Here is a 14,762-nt window from a genome sequence, read left to right as displayed (position 1 = left end):
ATGCCCAGAATAGGATTTAAGTTCCACTTTGTTGCCCACGCTTCCTCCACGAGCCCATTAAAATGTTCGAAGGAATTTTAAAACAGCTGCTGCTTCTGGATAATGCTGGAATGTATCCACTGGGCAAATGTAACAGTAATTGTTTTGGCATTTGTACATGTGGCATAAGACTTACGGGAGCAGCATGGCTTAGTGGAACGAGCATGGGCATGAGAGTCACAGGTCGTGGGTTCTAATCCCAGCTCTGCCCCTTAGCAGCTGTGTGACTTTGGGCAAGTCACTTAACTTCTCTGTGCCTCAGTTACCTCATCTGCAGAAAGGGGGATTAAGGCTGTGAGCCCCACATGGGACAACCCAAATACCTCTATATCAGCCCCGGCTCTTAGAACGGTGCTTGGAACATAGTAAGTGCTTAACAAAGACCATCATCATAAGATGAGTTCCCCCAGAACTCAGACTGTGAATCATTTCATGAGCACTGACATGGATACCCCATAGCGGTTCTTGGGTTTGGTTAGCTGCTTCTATACTGTGAGCTCATTGTGGGCAGGGAATATGTCTGTTCTCATACTCTCCCAAGTGCTTAGTACAGTGCCTTGCACACAGTATGTGCTCAATAAATACGACTGAATGAATGAATGCTGAATGCCAATAGTTGGCTTCCTTTCTAGCTTTCCGTAGCGTGGTTTGCTACTGAAAATCATAAGGATACCTGAACATCTCATTTTTCAAAACAGGAATTCCGCCAGTTGTATGGAAATGTAGACTTAGAAGAGTTGTTATTTGCTCAATATAATTTTTTTTTTCTCCCTTAAAAAGATCCTGTCCTTGGCAGAACAGATTCATTTCACCGAAGATGTAGAAAAGGCCATCAGAGGTCACAGCCTACGTCAGCTAGAAATGGAGCTTACGGCTAAACTAGAGCACTATACCAATGTAGATACAAGTTCTGAAGATCCGGGAAATCCAGGTATTCGAAATGTTGACCAGTTTTTAAAAACGGGAAACTTGTGGAAGCCTTAATATAGCCTTCTTGTAATATTTGCCCCGGCGTAAAACGTAGCAGTTGTTTTAAAGTGTTCTCATATAAAAAAAATTCCTGGTGCATGTTCAAAATTCGTATTCAGTTCAAATAAAACACTGATCATAACAGAGCTCAAAATTAATTTGAAGAATGGTTTACTTCTGGGCTTTCAAGGATTGTTGGGAGATGTCCGAAACCCTCAGTTGAGACAGGATGATTTCATTCATTTTTTCATTCAATTGTATTTATTGAGCACTTATTGTGTGCAGAGCACTGTTCTAAGCACTCACTACTTTTCTACCAAGTTTCCATGTTAGAAACTATTTAACTCTAAAGTCAACGGTATTCATTGTATATTTTTAAAGTCGTATGTGGGGATCCATACCATTAACAAAGATTGTACATCAGAAGAACTCTGAAGACAAGCTCTGTTTCATATGATTATCAGAGTGACAGTTTTTCACAAAGAGAGTAGGAATTGTGTTATCCAGAATAGTTGGAGAATGGGAGAGACCGGTTATTCTAAAATGGCATTTGCCTTAGAGTCGGGACTACAGAGGGGATTTTGCATAGTCATACAGAGGGCATGTCTCTCTAGAAGATGCAAAAAGGTCTTTTTCCTCTCTGCGTAATCTATTTTAAGTCTGTTTCCCCCGTAGACTCTAAGCTCTTTTTGGGTAGGGTTGCTTTTTTGTTTTAAGGTATTTGTTATGCACTTACTATGTGTCAGGCACTGTACTAAGGACTGGAGTAGATACCAGCTAATCAGTGTGGACACAGTCCATGGCTCACATGGGGCTCACAGTCTTAAATGCCATTTTACAGATGAGGTAACTGATACTCAGAGAAGTGAAGTGATTTTATTACTATTATTATTAGTAGTAGTAATAATGATAATTATGGTACCTGTTAAGCACTTATTCTGTGCCAAGCACTGTTCTAAGTGCTGGAGTAGATGCAGGCTAATCAGGTTGGACACAATCCCTGTCCCAAATGAAGCTCCCAGTTTTAATCTCCATTTTACAGATGAGGTGACTGAGGCACAGCGATGTTAAGTGACTGCCCCAAAGTTCATTAGGTGAGGACTGTTGATTTAAAATATCAACAGAAAAGGAAATCCTGTTACAACTTAGAGAGGGCTTGGGTAAAGTTCCCCCAGAAACCTCAGAAAGATCTGCCAGCAGCCAACAACACCATGAACCCTGGCCACACTCAAATTTAGAGATTAAATCAGAACTATTTGCTGATCCACTGTTGCTGAAACGTACTGCCAGTGGGGCGAGGGAGAAAATACGGTTTGCTAATCACATTAGCTCATTCATCTTGAGGTGGAGGGATTTTCCATACTTAGGAAAGAGTTCACTGGTAAGGACCAAGGCGTCAGCCACTTATATTGGCAAACCTAGTTTCCTTCTCCACACACGGTCCTGCTGACTAAAATTGCCTTCGTATGGAGCTTTATAGGGGCCAGTCAGTAGAACTTTCTGATGGGTAAGTGCTGGATGATGCAGCTTTAGCTATACAGTATTTTATAAACAAAAATCAAATAAATGTTAATATGTCATAAAGCTCCATGATGGAGTTGCCTTCCTTGATGTGTCTAGATTGAAAACTCCCTGTGGGCAGGGATTATGTCTATCAATACTCTGTTGAACTCGCCCAAGCACTTCACTCTGCACATAATGAGCGCTCAGTAAATACCACCGATTTGACTGATTAATGATGTGGTTTCCACCACGTTAGTCTATTCAAGTGATGTGAAGTTTGGCATCTGAGTTACTGTTTACGTTGATCAATTTCTGGTTAAATGGTCATTCCTTTATCTTTAGTCTTTGCAGACTTCAACAGGTGGTTCTCTAAAAAGTCTCCAGTTATTTTCTTCATGTTTTCATTTGTTGGCAGAATCCGGAATCCTTGAGCTCAAACTTAAAGCTCTTATTCTTGACATCATCCACAACATTGATGTGGTGAAGCAGTTAAACCACGTGCAGGTTCAGAGTACTGAAGACTGGATCTGGAAAAAACAAGTTAGATTCTATATGAAAAGTGATCTGAAATGTTACATTCAAATGGTGGATTCTGAGCTGCAGTACACGTATGAGTATCAGGTATGGTGTTTTGATTTGTGTTGCATTTTTATGTTTGGAAGTAAATTCCTTTACAGTTAGCTTGTTTCAGATGTGTTTGCCAACTTTAACATTGTTACTTTCCCAATGTGCTTAGTACAGTGCTCTGTGCACAGTAGCGCTCAATAAATATGATCGATTGATATTTATTACTCTATTTATTTATTTATTTATTTATTTTACTTGTACATATCTATTCTATTTATTTTATTTTGTTAGTATGTTTGGTTTTGTTCTCTGTCTCCCCCTTTTAGACTGTGAGCCCACTGTTGGGTAGGGACTGTCTCTATATATTGCCAATTTGTACTTCCCAAGCGTTTGGTACAGTGCTCTGCACATAGTAAGCGCTCAATAAATACGATTGATGATGATGATGATGATGATTCCAGTGGTGAAAATTATAAATCGATAGCCCGACAACATTTATAAAGAGGATGCATAAAATTTCCTTGGAGAAAACTGACTCTAAATTGAGGAATATATAGCTGTTCTCAGTACCCAAAATAGAGAAACGGCGTGGCTTAGTGGAAAGAACACAGGCTTGGGAGTCAGATGTTGTGGGTTCTAATCCTGGCTCTGCCACTTGTCTGCTGTGTGATCTTTGGCAAGCCACTTAATTCTCTGGGCCTCAGTTACCTCCTCTGTAAAATGGGCATTGAGTGTGAGCCCAGTGTGGGACAACCTGCTTACCTTGTATCTACCCCAGCGCTTAGAACAGTGCTTGGCACATAGCAAGCGCTTAACAAATGCCATAATTATTATTTATTAGATCACTGATAGGGAAATCCAGGACCCATGTTTCTAAGTGGCGCACCTACAGAGACTGTCTTTTGCTGGGCTCTCGGATTTATTGTTTGTAGTGCTTGGTCCTTGTCCATCATCTCATGGGAAGCAGCATGGGGTAGCAGATAGAGCGTGGGCCTGGGAGTTAGAAGATTATGGGTTCTAATTCTGCCTCTGCCAGTTGTCTGCTGTGTGACCTTTGGCAAGTCACTTCCCTTCTCTGGGTCTCAGTGACCCCATCTGTCAAGTGGGGATTGAGACTGTGAGCCCCACGTAGGACAGGGGCTGTGTCCAACTAGATTTGCTTGTATCCACCCCAGAGCTTAGTAAAGTGTCTGGCAAATAGTAAGCACTTAACATGCCATATTCAGTATTATTATTATTGTTAATACAAAGCTGCAGCTTGAAAAGATGTGCTTTCTTGTCAGTGTGCCGTGCTGAAGTATCCGTGTCGATTAACTGCCAGATGATCACTTCTACTGCCTCCTTCCCCAAATTACATAATTAAAGAGGACGTGGGTGTGTGTTTGGTGCCTCCTTCCAAATATCGGAGTCCACAGTAGGTCTGCTGGCAATCGATCAATCAATTGTATTTATCGAGCACTTACTATATATGCAGAGCATCTGCAAAACTGCTGAGCATTTCAGCAGACCCTCCCTTGCACTCTAAAGCTTTCAGGGCAAACTCAGGAGGGTCTCCAAGCTGTCCACAGCCTGAGGCATTTGTCTCCAACCTTGTTACTGATTTGCATGCTAGGATGTATGACAACAATCAATTAATGGTATTTATTAAGTGCTTACTGTAGTCAATGTACTAAGTACTTGGAAGCAATAAAATGATTGACACTCCTCCCCCCCACACCCCAAAAAATGAACTGATTTGTAAGAAATGATTGCTGAAATATTTTCTCATGGAAAACAAATTGTTGTGGTAAGACATTAATATTTTTTAACTGGATTTACTGATTTTATTTCCTGCCATATTTTTTGGCTATTGCAGAGTCACTGATATAGTATATAATGGAGGTGTTATTAGTGGAGTTCCAATTTCTGATCTCCATCCTTATCTTAAGGAGGTATTCTGGGGGGAAAAAAGATTTATTCAATCGTATTTATTGAGCGCTTACTGTGTGCAGAACACTGTACTAAGCACTTGGAAAGTTAGGTTCGGCAACAGAGACAATCCCTACCCAAAAACGGGCTTACAGTCTAGAAGGGGAGACAGATAACAAAACAAGTAGATAGTCAGAAAGTTAATTTGTGTCTTAGAGGAACTGCTGTGAAACTTGTTTTTCTCTCATCTATTCTGAGATGCAGATTTCATCTTATTCTTTCTCTAATGTACTTGGATTATAAATTTGTAAGAAATAAAGTTACAAGAACAGTTTGCTAAGATTGGAGGAGATATATGACTTGAAGTATTATTCCGTGTTTACAGGGTAACGCACCCAGATTGGTATACACACCATTGACTGATAAATGCTACCTCACGCTCACCCAAGCCATGAAGATGGGTCTTGGAGGAAATCCCTACGGACCAGCCGGCACTGGCAAAACCGAATCCGTGAAGGCTCTGGGAGGACTTCTTGGAAGACAAGTTTTAGTTTTTAACTGTGATGAGGTGAAGAAATAACTCCATAGCTCTGCACTTTCTCAATAAAAATGTATTCTGCCTAATTTCATTCCATTATATTTGGAATCCTAAAGTTAATGCAGTCAAAGAATTCAGTTTTTCCTCTCCTGAAACCTTAGCTTCCAGTAGATTAAAATCCTAAAGACAAAGGAGGGTAGTAGTTACAGTAAAGAGTAAAGCTCTCCAGTTAATGTACTAACCTTCTGGACAATAGTAAACTGTATAAAAGGAGCTATGTTTAAAAGAAGCAAAACAGTTTCATCCAACAAAGATGCATTGGTAAAATTGTTCAATTGTACTTACTTTTTCCATCTAAATGGAAATGCAGGATTGTTGAAAAATACATTTAGTAAATACATGGATAGTGTTTTTACTAGTTTTAAGTGAACGATTTGGATGTGCTAAGATTTTTTCACTGTGTCTAGTAGAATAAGAGCAATGGCCTAGGGGAAAATAAATCAAAACTACAGGAAGATACAAAAACCAGGAGTGGGGAAAAATTTAATTACTTTAAAAAAAAATTTGCTTTTCAGGGTATCGATGTGAAGTCAATGGGGCGCATATTTGTTGGTTTGGTGAAATGTGGAGCCTGGGGTTGTTTTGATGAGTTCAATAGGCTGGAAGAAGCAGTTTTGTCAGCAGTATCTATGCAAATCCAGACAATTCAAGATGCTTTGAAGAATCATAGACCGGTTTGCGAGCTACTTGGAAAAGAGGTATGGTGTTGACTAAATGTTATTTTTTTTAGAAAGTGAGCAGTTCATCAATTTTTTAAAAAAGTATCCCAGCTTGCCCTGACTTAAGGTACTTTGGAGTACAATTTAGAATCTTCTTGGTGTGAAAAAGGTGTCATTCCATCTGCAGTCCTGAACATATCAAATGCATTTATGTCGGGGATTAATAGAATGCAAATGTGCATAGTCAGGTATTCCATCAGATTATGTATGACCTTGGACAAGTCACTTGATCACTCTGTGCATCAGTATTATCTATGTAATGGGGTTAAGATATCTGGTCTCCCCATCTCTGAGGCACTGTGTCCAGAGTGGGACTGGGATGAGGCCTTAGCTGATCATTTTAATCTATCCTAGTGCTTGGCACGAAACGACTGTTTAATATCAGAGTGTCATCATTACATTTTTTTTCTGGAAAGAGAAAAGGGGAAGGGAAGTCAAATTTTCCAATATGTAAACAAAATGTACATTGAACTCAAATATGCAAAAGCCATACTAATTCAAACTTTGTTTCAAAGGAAACCTGGCGAGTTTACTGTAAAATGGCTATAAAAAGTAGCTGGAGAGTACTTAACAATCAATTTTTGTAGGCTTTTGTTAGTGCATTTATTACCATTTGGCTTCTGAAGAGCTGTCGATTATAAACATGGTATTTTTCTCAAATGCGCTGTTTGCTCAGAAGCAGCATAATCTAATGGAAAGAGTTTTGGCCTGGGAGTTTAGATGACCTAGGTTCTAATCTGAGCTCCACCAATTGCCTGCCACGTGGCCTTGAGTAAGTCATTTAACTTCTCTGTGCCTGTTTCTTCAGTAAAATGGGGATTAAATCCTTTTTTCCCTCCTGCTTAGAATGTGAGCCTCTCAAGGAGCAGGGACTCTCCGACCTGATTATCTTTTTTTCTACCCCAGTGCTTCACAGTGCTTGACACATAGCGCTTAAATGCCATTAAAAAAAACACCCAGACTCAATTGATATGAATTCATATCACTAACTTTTAATGGGATTTCAAATATTCATAATAACTGTATTAGTTAAGCCATCATGGTATTTATATACTAAGCACTTTACTAAAATTCTGCTGTAGATACAAAATAATCCCTTTCCCACATAGGACTCTGTCTAATTGGGAGGGAGTAAGAAATTTAATCCCCATTTTAGAGGTGAGGAGACTGAGGCACAGAGGAGTGACTTACCCAAGGTCTCAAGGCAGGCAAATGATGGAGCCAGAATTAGAACTCAAGTTATCTGATTCCCAGGCCTGAGCTTTTCCCACTAGGCCCCACTCCTTTTGAGTAAAGAGTAGCATTTTGAGCAAAAAGTACATTTGAGCAAAAGACCACATTTGCAGTTTACTGTTTTTAACTTCAGGTGAAAATGGATTCGAACTCTGGAATTTTTATCACGATGAATCCTGCTGGAAAAGGTTACGGAGGAAGACAAAAATTGCCCGATAACTTGAAGCAACTTTTCAGGCCAGTGGCTATGTCTCGTCCTGATAATGAACTCATTGCCGAAGTTATTCTCTACTCAGAAGGGTTTAAAGACGCCCAAGTATTGGGCAGAAAATTGGTGGCTATTTTTAATCTTTCTAGGTGAGTGAGCATTTCTAAGTAATTTTTTTTTTTTTTTTTTTACCATTCTGTCTGAATGGTTATCAGTGATCAAAGGCTCCAACTCCTGGGTGGTAAGGAAGGGCATTGGGATTGTGGAAGGAAAAACCATTTTGGTTTTAGGGCCCACAGCTTGGGAGGGTTGATGGAAAAGATGGTTTTATTTCTAGTTGGGCCTTACGATCACATGTCTGTTGCACCTCCATTCGATTTCATTATTAGTATCTGTCCCCCCTTTAAAACTGTAAACTTATAAGCGGGGATCATGTCTGCTAATTCTGTTGTATTGTACTCCCCTAAGTGCTTAGTACAGTGCCCTTCAGACAATAAGCTCTCAATGAATACCATTGATTGACTGGGGCAAATATTCCTCATTTGGGCCTGGAGCCTGGCTTAGGTTGTTCCAGACACTCTGGAACTCCTAGTGGGCTCTGGAACATCCAGATACTTTTTCTCCTCTCAGGTTCTAGGCCGAAGCCTGTCTTTTAATAATAAATAATAATAATAATAATGGCATTTATTAAGCACTTACTATGTGCAAACTACTGTTCTAAGTCTTTTCTTCTCCCTATGGCTCTGGGGCCAGACAGGTGCATTTCAAGAGAAGCAGCATGGCTCAGAGGAAAGGGCACGGGCTTGGGAGTCAGAGGTCCAGGGTTCAAATCCTGGCTCCGTGAAGTGTCAGCTGTGTGGCTTTGGGCAAGTCCCTTCACTTCTCTGTGCTTCAGTTACCTCGTCTGTAAAATGGAGATTAAGATTGTGAGCCACATGTGGGACGTGGACTTCGTCCAACCTGATTAGCTTGTATCTACCCCAGTGCTTTGTACAGTCCCTAGTGCATAGCAAGTGATTAATGAACACCATAAACTAAAATAAATACCATTGATTGGGGCTACGATAGGTCACGATGGGGAAAAATTATAAAGGAAGCCCCTTTACCCAGTTTGATTTTATGAGTGGAATTGTGAATCATTCTGAGTAGTATATCATATTCTTTGTGTCTGTGAAGTTAATAGAGCAAAGCAGCCACCTTCTGTCAGCTTTATTATAATTTCCATTCTATATTCAGTGAAGGGAAAAGCAACAACTGAGGTAGCTGAACTATTCACCTTTTAATGTCTTAAAATCTCAGGGAACTTTTGACACCTCAGCAGCATTACGATTGGGGTTTAAGAGCACTGAAGACCGTCCTGAGAGGAAGTGGAAGTCTTCTTCGCCAGCTGAAGAAGAATGGCGTTAAGGAAAAAGGTAAGATTGTGTGTGTCAGGATGAGTGTAGCGTTATCACACCTGTGAGTGCAGAGGGGATGATGTTCTCAAAAATCCAGACCTGTGTGAATATTTTGCACCCACTCCCATGTCTACCAACTCTGTTTTATTGTATTCTCCGAAGCAGTTAGTACAGTGCATTGCAAACAATAAGCACTCAAATACTATTCATCGATTCCCGATCCGCACCCGCGGGCTCTTCGTCCAAACGCAACTTGGATTGGCAACTCAACCTCTTCTGGTTTTCCTCTTTTTCCTTTGGTCTTCATTCTGAGAAGCAAAAATGATTTTGGCAGAAACAATTTATTATAGTAATAATATAGTAATAATAATAATAACTATTATTCACAGTTGTCCATTTAATGTGGGCACTGTTTAGTTGCAAATATGTTAAAATGTGCCATGTTTTTTCAAATGGCAGTTTGATAGGTGATGTTTATAAAAGAGGGCTAAATTTATGTAAGATTACTTTTTTCCGTAGTTAATGAAAGTCATATCGTGATACAAGCTTTACGGCTCAATACGATGTCAAAGTTTACTTTTGCCGACTGTGCACGGTTTGATGCCCTGATTAAAGATGTCTTTCCTGGAGTTGACTTTAAGGATGTGGAATATGACGAGCTAAGCGCTGCTTTAAAGCAAGTCTTTGAGGAAGCCAATTTTGAAATTATCCCCACCCAGGTAAGTATCAAAGCCTGTTTTAACAGTGGATGAAGTGTCCTGAGTGATTGGGTCTGTGTTGGGTAGATTTTTATGAAAGTTATGAAAATGCCAATGTAACTCAATTTACGAAATCAATTAAAAATCTCTGATTACGACTCTCCATAAGCGCACAGTTCATCAGCGGTAAGGTGTTTACCTGAATCTAATAAGCAACACATAATTCAATATGAACAATGATGTGTAAAATTGTTTTAGAGTAACCACAAGTAGAATGTAAGCTCAAGGAGCATAGCGTAGTGGATAGAGCATGGGCTTGGGAGTCAGAAGGTCATGGGTTCTAATCCCGGGTCCGCCACTTGGCTGCTGTGTGACCTTGGGTAAGTCATTTCACTTCTCTGGACCTTAGTGCCCTCATCTGTAAAATGGAGTTAAGACTGTGAGCCTTATGTGGGACAGGAACTGTGTCCAACCCAATTATCTGGTATCTACCCCAGTGCTAAGAACAATGCCTGGCACATAATAAGCGCTTAACAAATGCCATTATTATTATTATCGTGATTATCCAAGGGCGGGGACTATGTTAATCGATTCTTGTTTTCTCCCAAAATTGTAGAACAGTGCTCGGCACCCAGTAAGTTCTCAATAAATTTGTTTGATTGATTGATTACTTCCTGTGAAAGATAGTAAGGAAAAACCCTGGGTGGCCAAAATACTTTTTTTTTTAAACCAACTTGTATTTACACCAGGTTTTAGAACAGTGCTTGACACATAGTAAGCATTTAATAAATACCATAAAAAGATCAAATCAGTGCTGTTGAATAAAGCTTAGATCTTATACCGTCGAGTTGTTTCCAACCCATAGCAACAGCAGGGACACATCGCTTCCAGAACGCCCCACTCTTTATCTGCAGTCGTTCTGGTAGTGTATCCATAATGGTAATAATAATGGCATTTATTAAGCGCTCACTATGTGCAAAGCACTGTTCTAAGCACTGGGGAGGTTACAAGGTGATCAGGTTGTCCCTCGGGGGGCTGACAGTCGTAATCCCCATTTTACAGATGAGGTAACTGAGGCATAGAGAAGTTGTGACTTGCCCAAAGTCACACAGCTGTCAATTGGCGTAGCCGGGGTTTGAACCCATGGCCTCTGACTCCAAAGTCTGTGCTCTTTCCACTAAGCCACGCTGCTTCCATAGAGTTTTCTTGGTCAAAATATGAAAGTGGCTTACCATTGCCTCCTTCCGCATGGTAACCTTGAGTCTCTGCCCTTGACTCTCTTCTGTGCCGCTGCCGCCCAGCACAGGTGAGTTTTGACTTGTAGCAGATGGCCTTCCACTCACTAGCCACTGACCAAGCTAGGAATGGAATGGGTAGGCCTCCACTTTACTCTCCCTCCCGTAGCTGAAACTGGTAGAGTACTGGAAACTCTCCAGATCAATCAATCAATCGTATTTATTGAGCGCTTACTGTGTGCAGAGCACTGTACTATGCACTTGGGAAGTACAAGTTGGCAACGTATAGAGACAGTCCCTACCCAACAGTGGGCTCACAGTCTAAAAGGGGGGAGACAGAGAACAAAACCAAACTAATAAAATAAATAGAATAGATATGTACAAGTAAAATAAATAGAGTAATAAATATGTACAAACATACAGGTATATACATATATACAGGTGCGACCCTGAGGGGGGAAAGCTTAGGTAGAATGTTGAAAAAGCATTTGGTTAAAAAAAATACAATTTTCATTCCTTACCCTAAAGATCTCAAGTTGAATTATTATTTATTGCTGTAATCCCAACCCAAGGTGCTCTCCCCACAGTAAGTGCTCAACAAAACCCTAGCCCTACTTCTAGTGTGCAGTCCAGTCTGTGCTCTTTCCACTGAGCCACGCTGCTCATCATCAATCGTATTTATTGAGCGCTTACTATGTGCAGAGCACTGTACTATGAGCTTGGGAAGTACAAATTGGCAACATATAGAAGACAGTCCCTACCCAACAGTGGGCTCACAGTCTAAAAGGGGGAGACAGAGAACAAAACCAAACATACTAACAAAATAAAATAAATAGGATAGATATGTACAAGTAAAATAAATAAACAAATAAATAAATAGAGTAATAAATATGTACAAACATATATACATATACACAGGTGCTCAGTGGACTGTGTCCAACTTGATTCTTACTATCCCAATGCTTGGCCCAGTGTTTGACACATAGTAAGCGCTTAAGAAATACCATGAAAAATACGACTACTTAAGGCCATATCTGTAAATTATTTATATTAATGTCTGTCTCCCTCTCTAGACTATAAGCTCCTTGTGGGCAGGGAATGTATCTGTTGTTTTATTGCACTCTTCCAAAGGCGTAGTACAGTGCCTTGCACACAGTAAGCGCTCAACAGGTACGATCAATTGATAGGATTATTTTTTTTCTTCCCAGATAAAGAAAGCTTTGGAATTGTACGAACAGTTACGTCAGAGGACGGGGGTCGTTATCGTTGGTCCAAGCGGTACTGGCAAGTCAACCCTGTGGCGAATGCTGCGGGCAGCCCTGTGTAAAGTGGGCAAAACGGTGAAACAGTACACGATGAATCCTAAAGCCATGCCTCGGCACCAGTTATTAGGCTACATCGACATGGACACGAGGGAATGGTCGGACGGTGTACTGACAAACAGCGCTCGACAAGTTGTGAGAGAACCTCAGGGTGGGTCCAGAATGAAGGGTGAATGATTTGTTTTAGCTCTGACGAGATGACGATGATGGTATTTGTTAAGCGCCTTCTAGGTGCCAGGCACTGGAATAATAATAATAATAACATTTATTAAGCGCTTACTAAGTGCAAAGCACTGTTCTAAGCACCGGGGAGGTTAAAAGGTGATCAGGTTGTCCCGCGGGGGGCTCCCAGTCTTAATCCCCATTTTACAGATGAAGGAACTGAGGCCCAGAGAAGTTCAGTGACTTGCCCAAAGTGGCAGAGCCGGGATTTGAACCCATGACCTCTGACTCCAAAGCCCGGGCTCTTTTCTACTGAGCCACACTGCTTCTCTAGTAGCGCTGTGGTGGGTACAAGCAAATGGAGTTGGACGCAGTCCCTGTCCCATGTGGGGCTCACAGTCTCCATCCCCATTTGATAGATGAGGGAACTGAGGCCCAGAGAAGTGAACTGACTTGCCCAAGGTCAGGCAGCAGACAAGTGGTTTAGTTGGGATTAGAACAATTAGACAAGTGGTTTAGTTGGGATTAGAACAGTAGTTGGGATTAGTCAGCTTTCTGACTCCCAGCCCGGTGCTGTTTCTAGTAGGCCATGCTGTTTGGACTCGGTGCCTGTCAGAACCTGTCCACCTGTCAGTGCCTGTCCACTGAGCCCCGCTGCTTCTCTCTTCCCGTGAGGCCCCCCCGGCTTCGCAGGAGAGAAGCGAGAAGGGAAGGGGGCGGTGGGGAAACCGGCTGGGAGGCCCTCGGGCCCGGGGACGGGGATGGACTTGACGCGGCGGAGAGAGCACAGGCTTGGGAGCCAAGAGGTCGTGGGTTCTGATCCCATCTCCGCCACCTGTCTGGTGTGTGACCTTGGGCAGCTTCATTTTCCTGCGCCTCGGTTGCGTCATCTCTAAAATAATAAGGATGGTGTTTTTTAAGCGCTTACCGTGTGCAGAGCACTGTTCTAAGCGCTGAATAAGCGCTGTTCAAGGCCCTGCTGAGAGCTCACCTCCTCCAGGAGGCCTTCCCAGACTGAGCCCCTTCCTTCCTCTCCCCCTCGTCCCCCTCTCCATCCCCCCCATCTTACCTCCTTCCCTTCCTTCCCCACAGCACCTGTATATATGTATATATGCTCGTACATATTTATTACTCTATTTATTTATTTATTTTACTTGTACATATCTATTCTGTTTTATTTTGTGAGTATGTTTGGTTTTGTTCTCTGTCTCCCCTTTTAGACTGTGAGCCCACTGTTGGGTAGGGACTGTCTCTATATGTTGCCAATTTGTACTTCCCAAGCGCTTAGTACAGTGCTCTGCACATAGTAAGCGCTCAATAAATACGATTGATGATGATGATGTCAGCATTCTGTAAATCTGGTTCTGCCAGTGAGGGGGCCCCAGCAGGCTTTGATTAGCCACCATCCCTGCTCCAGGGGGCTACAGCTGATGTCAGGGAATCCACTTTAGCTTGCAGGTGTCTCCTGGGAATTTGAGTTGAGTCCATTACGGCTCCTGGACTAGGAAGCTTCCAGCGATCCAGCCAGGATACCTGGCTTCCCACCTGCTTCTGGGAAGCTTGGGGAAGGACTCAGACGGGGTCTCAACTGAGCCAGAACTCCTTACAGAGGTCTCTGAAGCAGAAGTCATCATCATCAATTGTATTTATTGAACGCTTACCGTGTGCAGAGCACTGTACTAAGCGCTTGGGAAGCACAAGTTGGCAACATATAGAGACAGTCCCTACCCAACAGTGGGCTCACAGTCTAAAAGTCATCTAAAAGTCATCGGTCAATCCATGGTATATATTGATCACTTATTATGTCTCCCCCTTTTAGACTGTGAGCCCACTGTTGGGTAGGGACTGTCTCTATATGTTGCCAATTTGTACTTCCCAAGCGCTTAGTACAGTGCTCTGCACACAGTAAGCGCTCAATAAACAACGATTGATGATGATGATGATTATGTGCGGGGCACTGCTTATCCTGGACTATGCCAGACCTCCCCTTCCTGGGGATACCTCTGGGTCTTCAAGGCAACAGGGTTCAGTGGGCCTGGGCACAGGCCTGGGAGTTAGAGGATGGGGGTTCTAATTCCACATCTGCCACTTGTTTGCTGTGTGACCTTGGTCAAGTCACTTCCCTTCTCTGGGCCTCCATCACCTCACCTGTAAAACGGAGATTAAGAGCCTGAGCCCCGTGTGGGACAAGGACTGTGTCCGAC

The 14,762-nt window shown here is 42.0% G+C and overlaps 1 protein-coding gene across 1 annotated transcript in view; it reads left to right on the top strand.

Annotated features, from left to right (window-relative positions):
* DYNC2H1 (dynein cytoplasmic 2 heavy chain 1) overlaps nt 1-14,762 on the top strand; it is a 224,903-nt gene that overhangs the window by 41,669 nt on the left and 168,472 nt on the right. Inside the window, exons 31-38 of the mRNA XM_038761670.1 lie at nt 820-970; nt 2,927-3,132; nt 5,372-5,554; nt 6,100-6,282; nt 7,670-7,893; nt 9,044-9,159; nt 9,661-9,860; nt 12,283-12,547. Of these exons, the coding sequence (XP_038617598.1) occupies nt 820-970; nt 2,927-3,132; nt 5,372-5,554; nt 6,100-6,282; nt 7,670-7,893; nt 9,044-9,159; nt 9,661-9,860; nt 12,283-12,547 (1,528 nt within the window). The remainder of the gene's footprint in view (nt 1-819; nt 971-2,926; nt 3,133-5,371; nt 5,555-6,099; nt 6,283-7,669; nt 7,894-9,043; nt 9,160-9,660; nt 9,861-12,282; nt 12,548-14,762) is intronic.

Source organism: Tachyglossus aculeatus, chromosome 20 (genome assembly GCF_015852505.1).
Source record: "Tachyglossus aculeatus isolate mTacAcu1 chromosome 20, mTacAcu1.pri, whole genome shotgun sequence".
In the NCBI taxonomy this organism is placed as follows: domain Eukaryota; kingdom Metazoa; phylum Chordata; class Mammalia; order Monotremata; family Tachyglossidae; genus Tachyglossus; species Tachyglossus aculeatus.
This window is presented reverse-complemented; position numbering and strand designations above follow the sequence as displayed.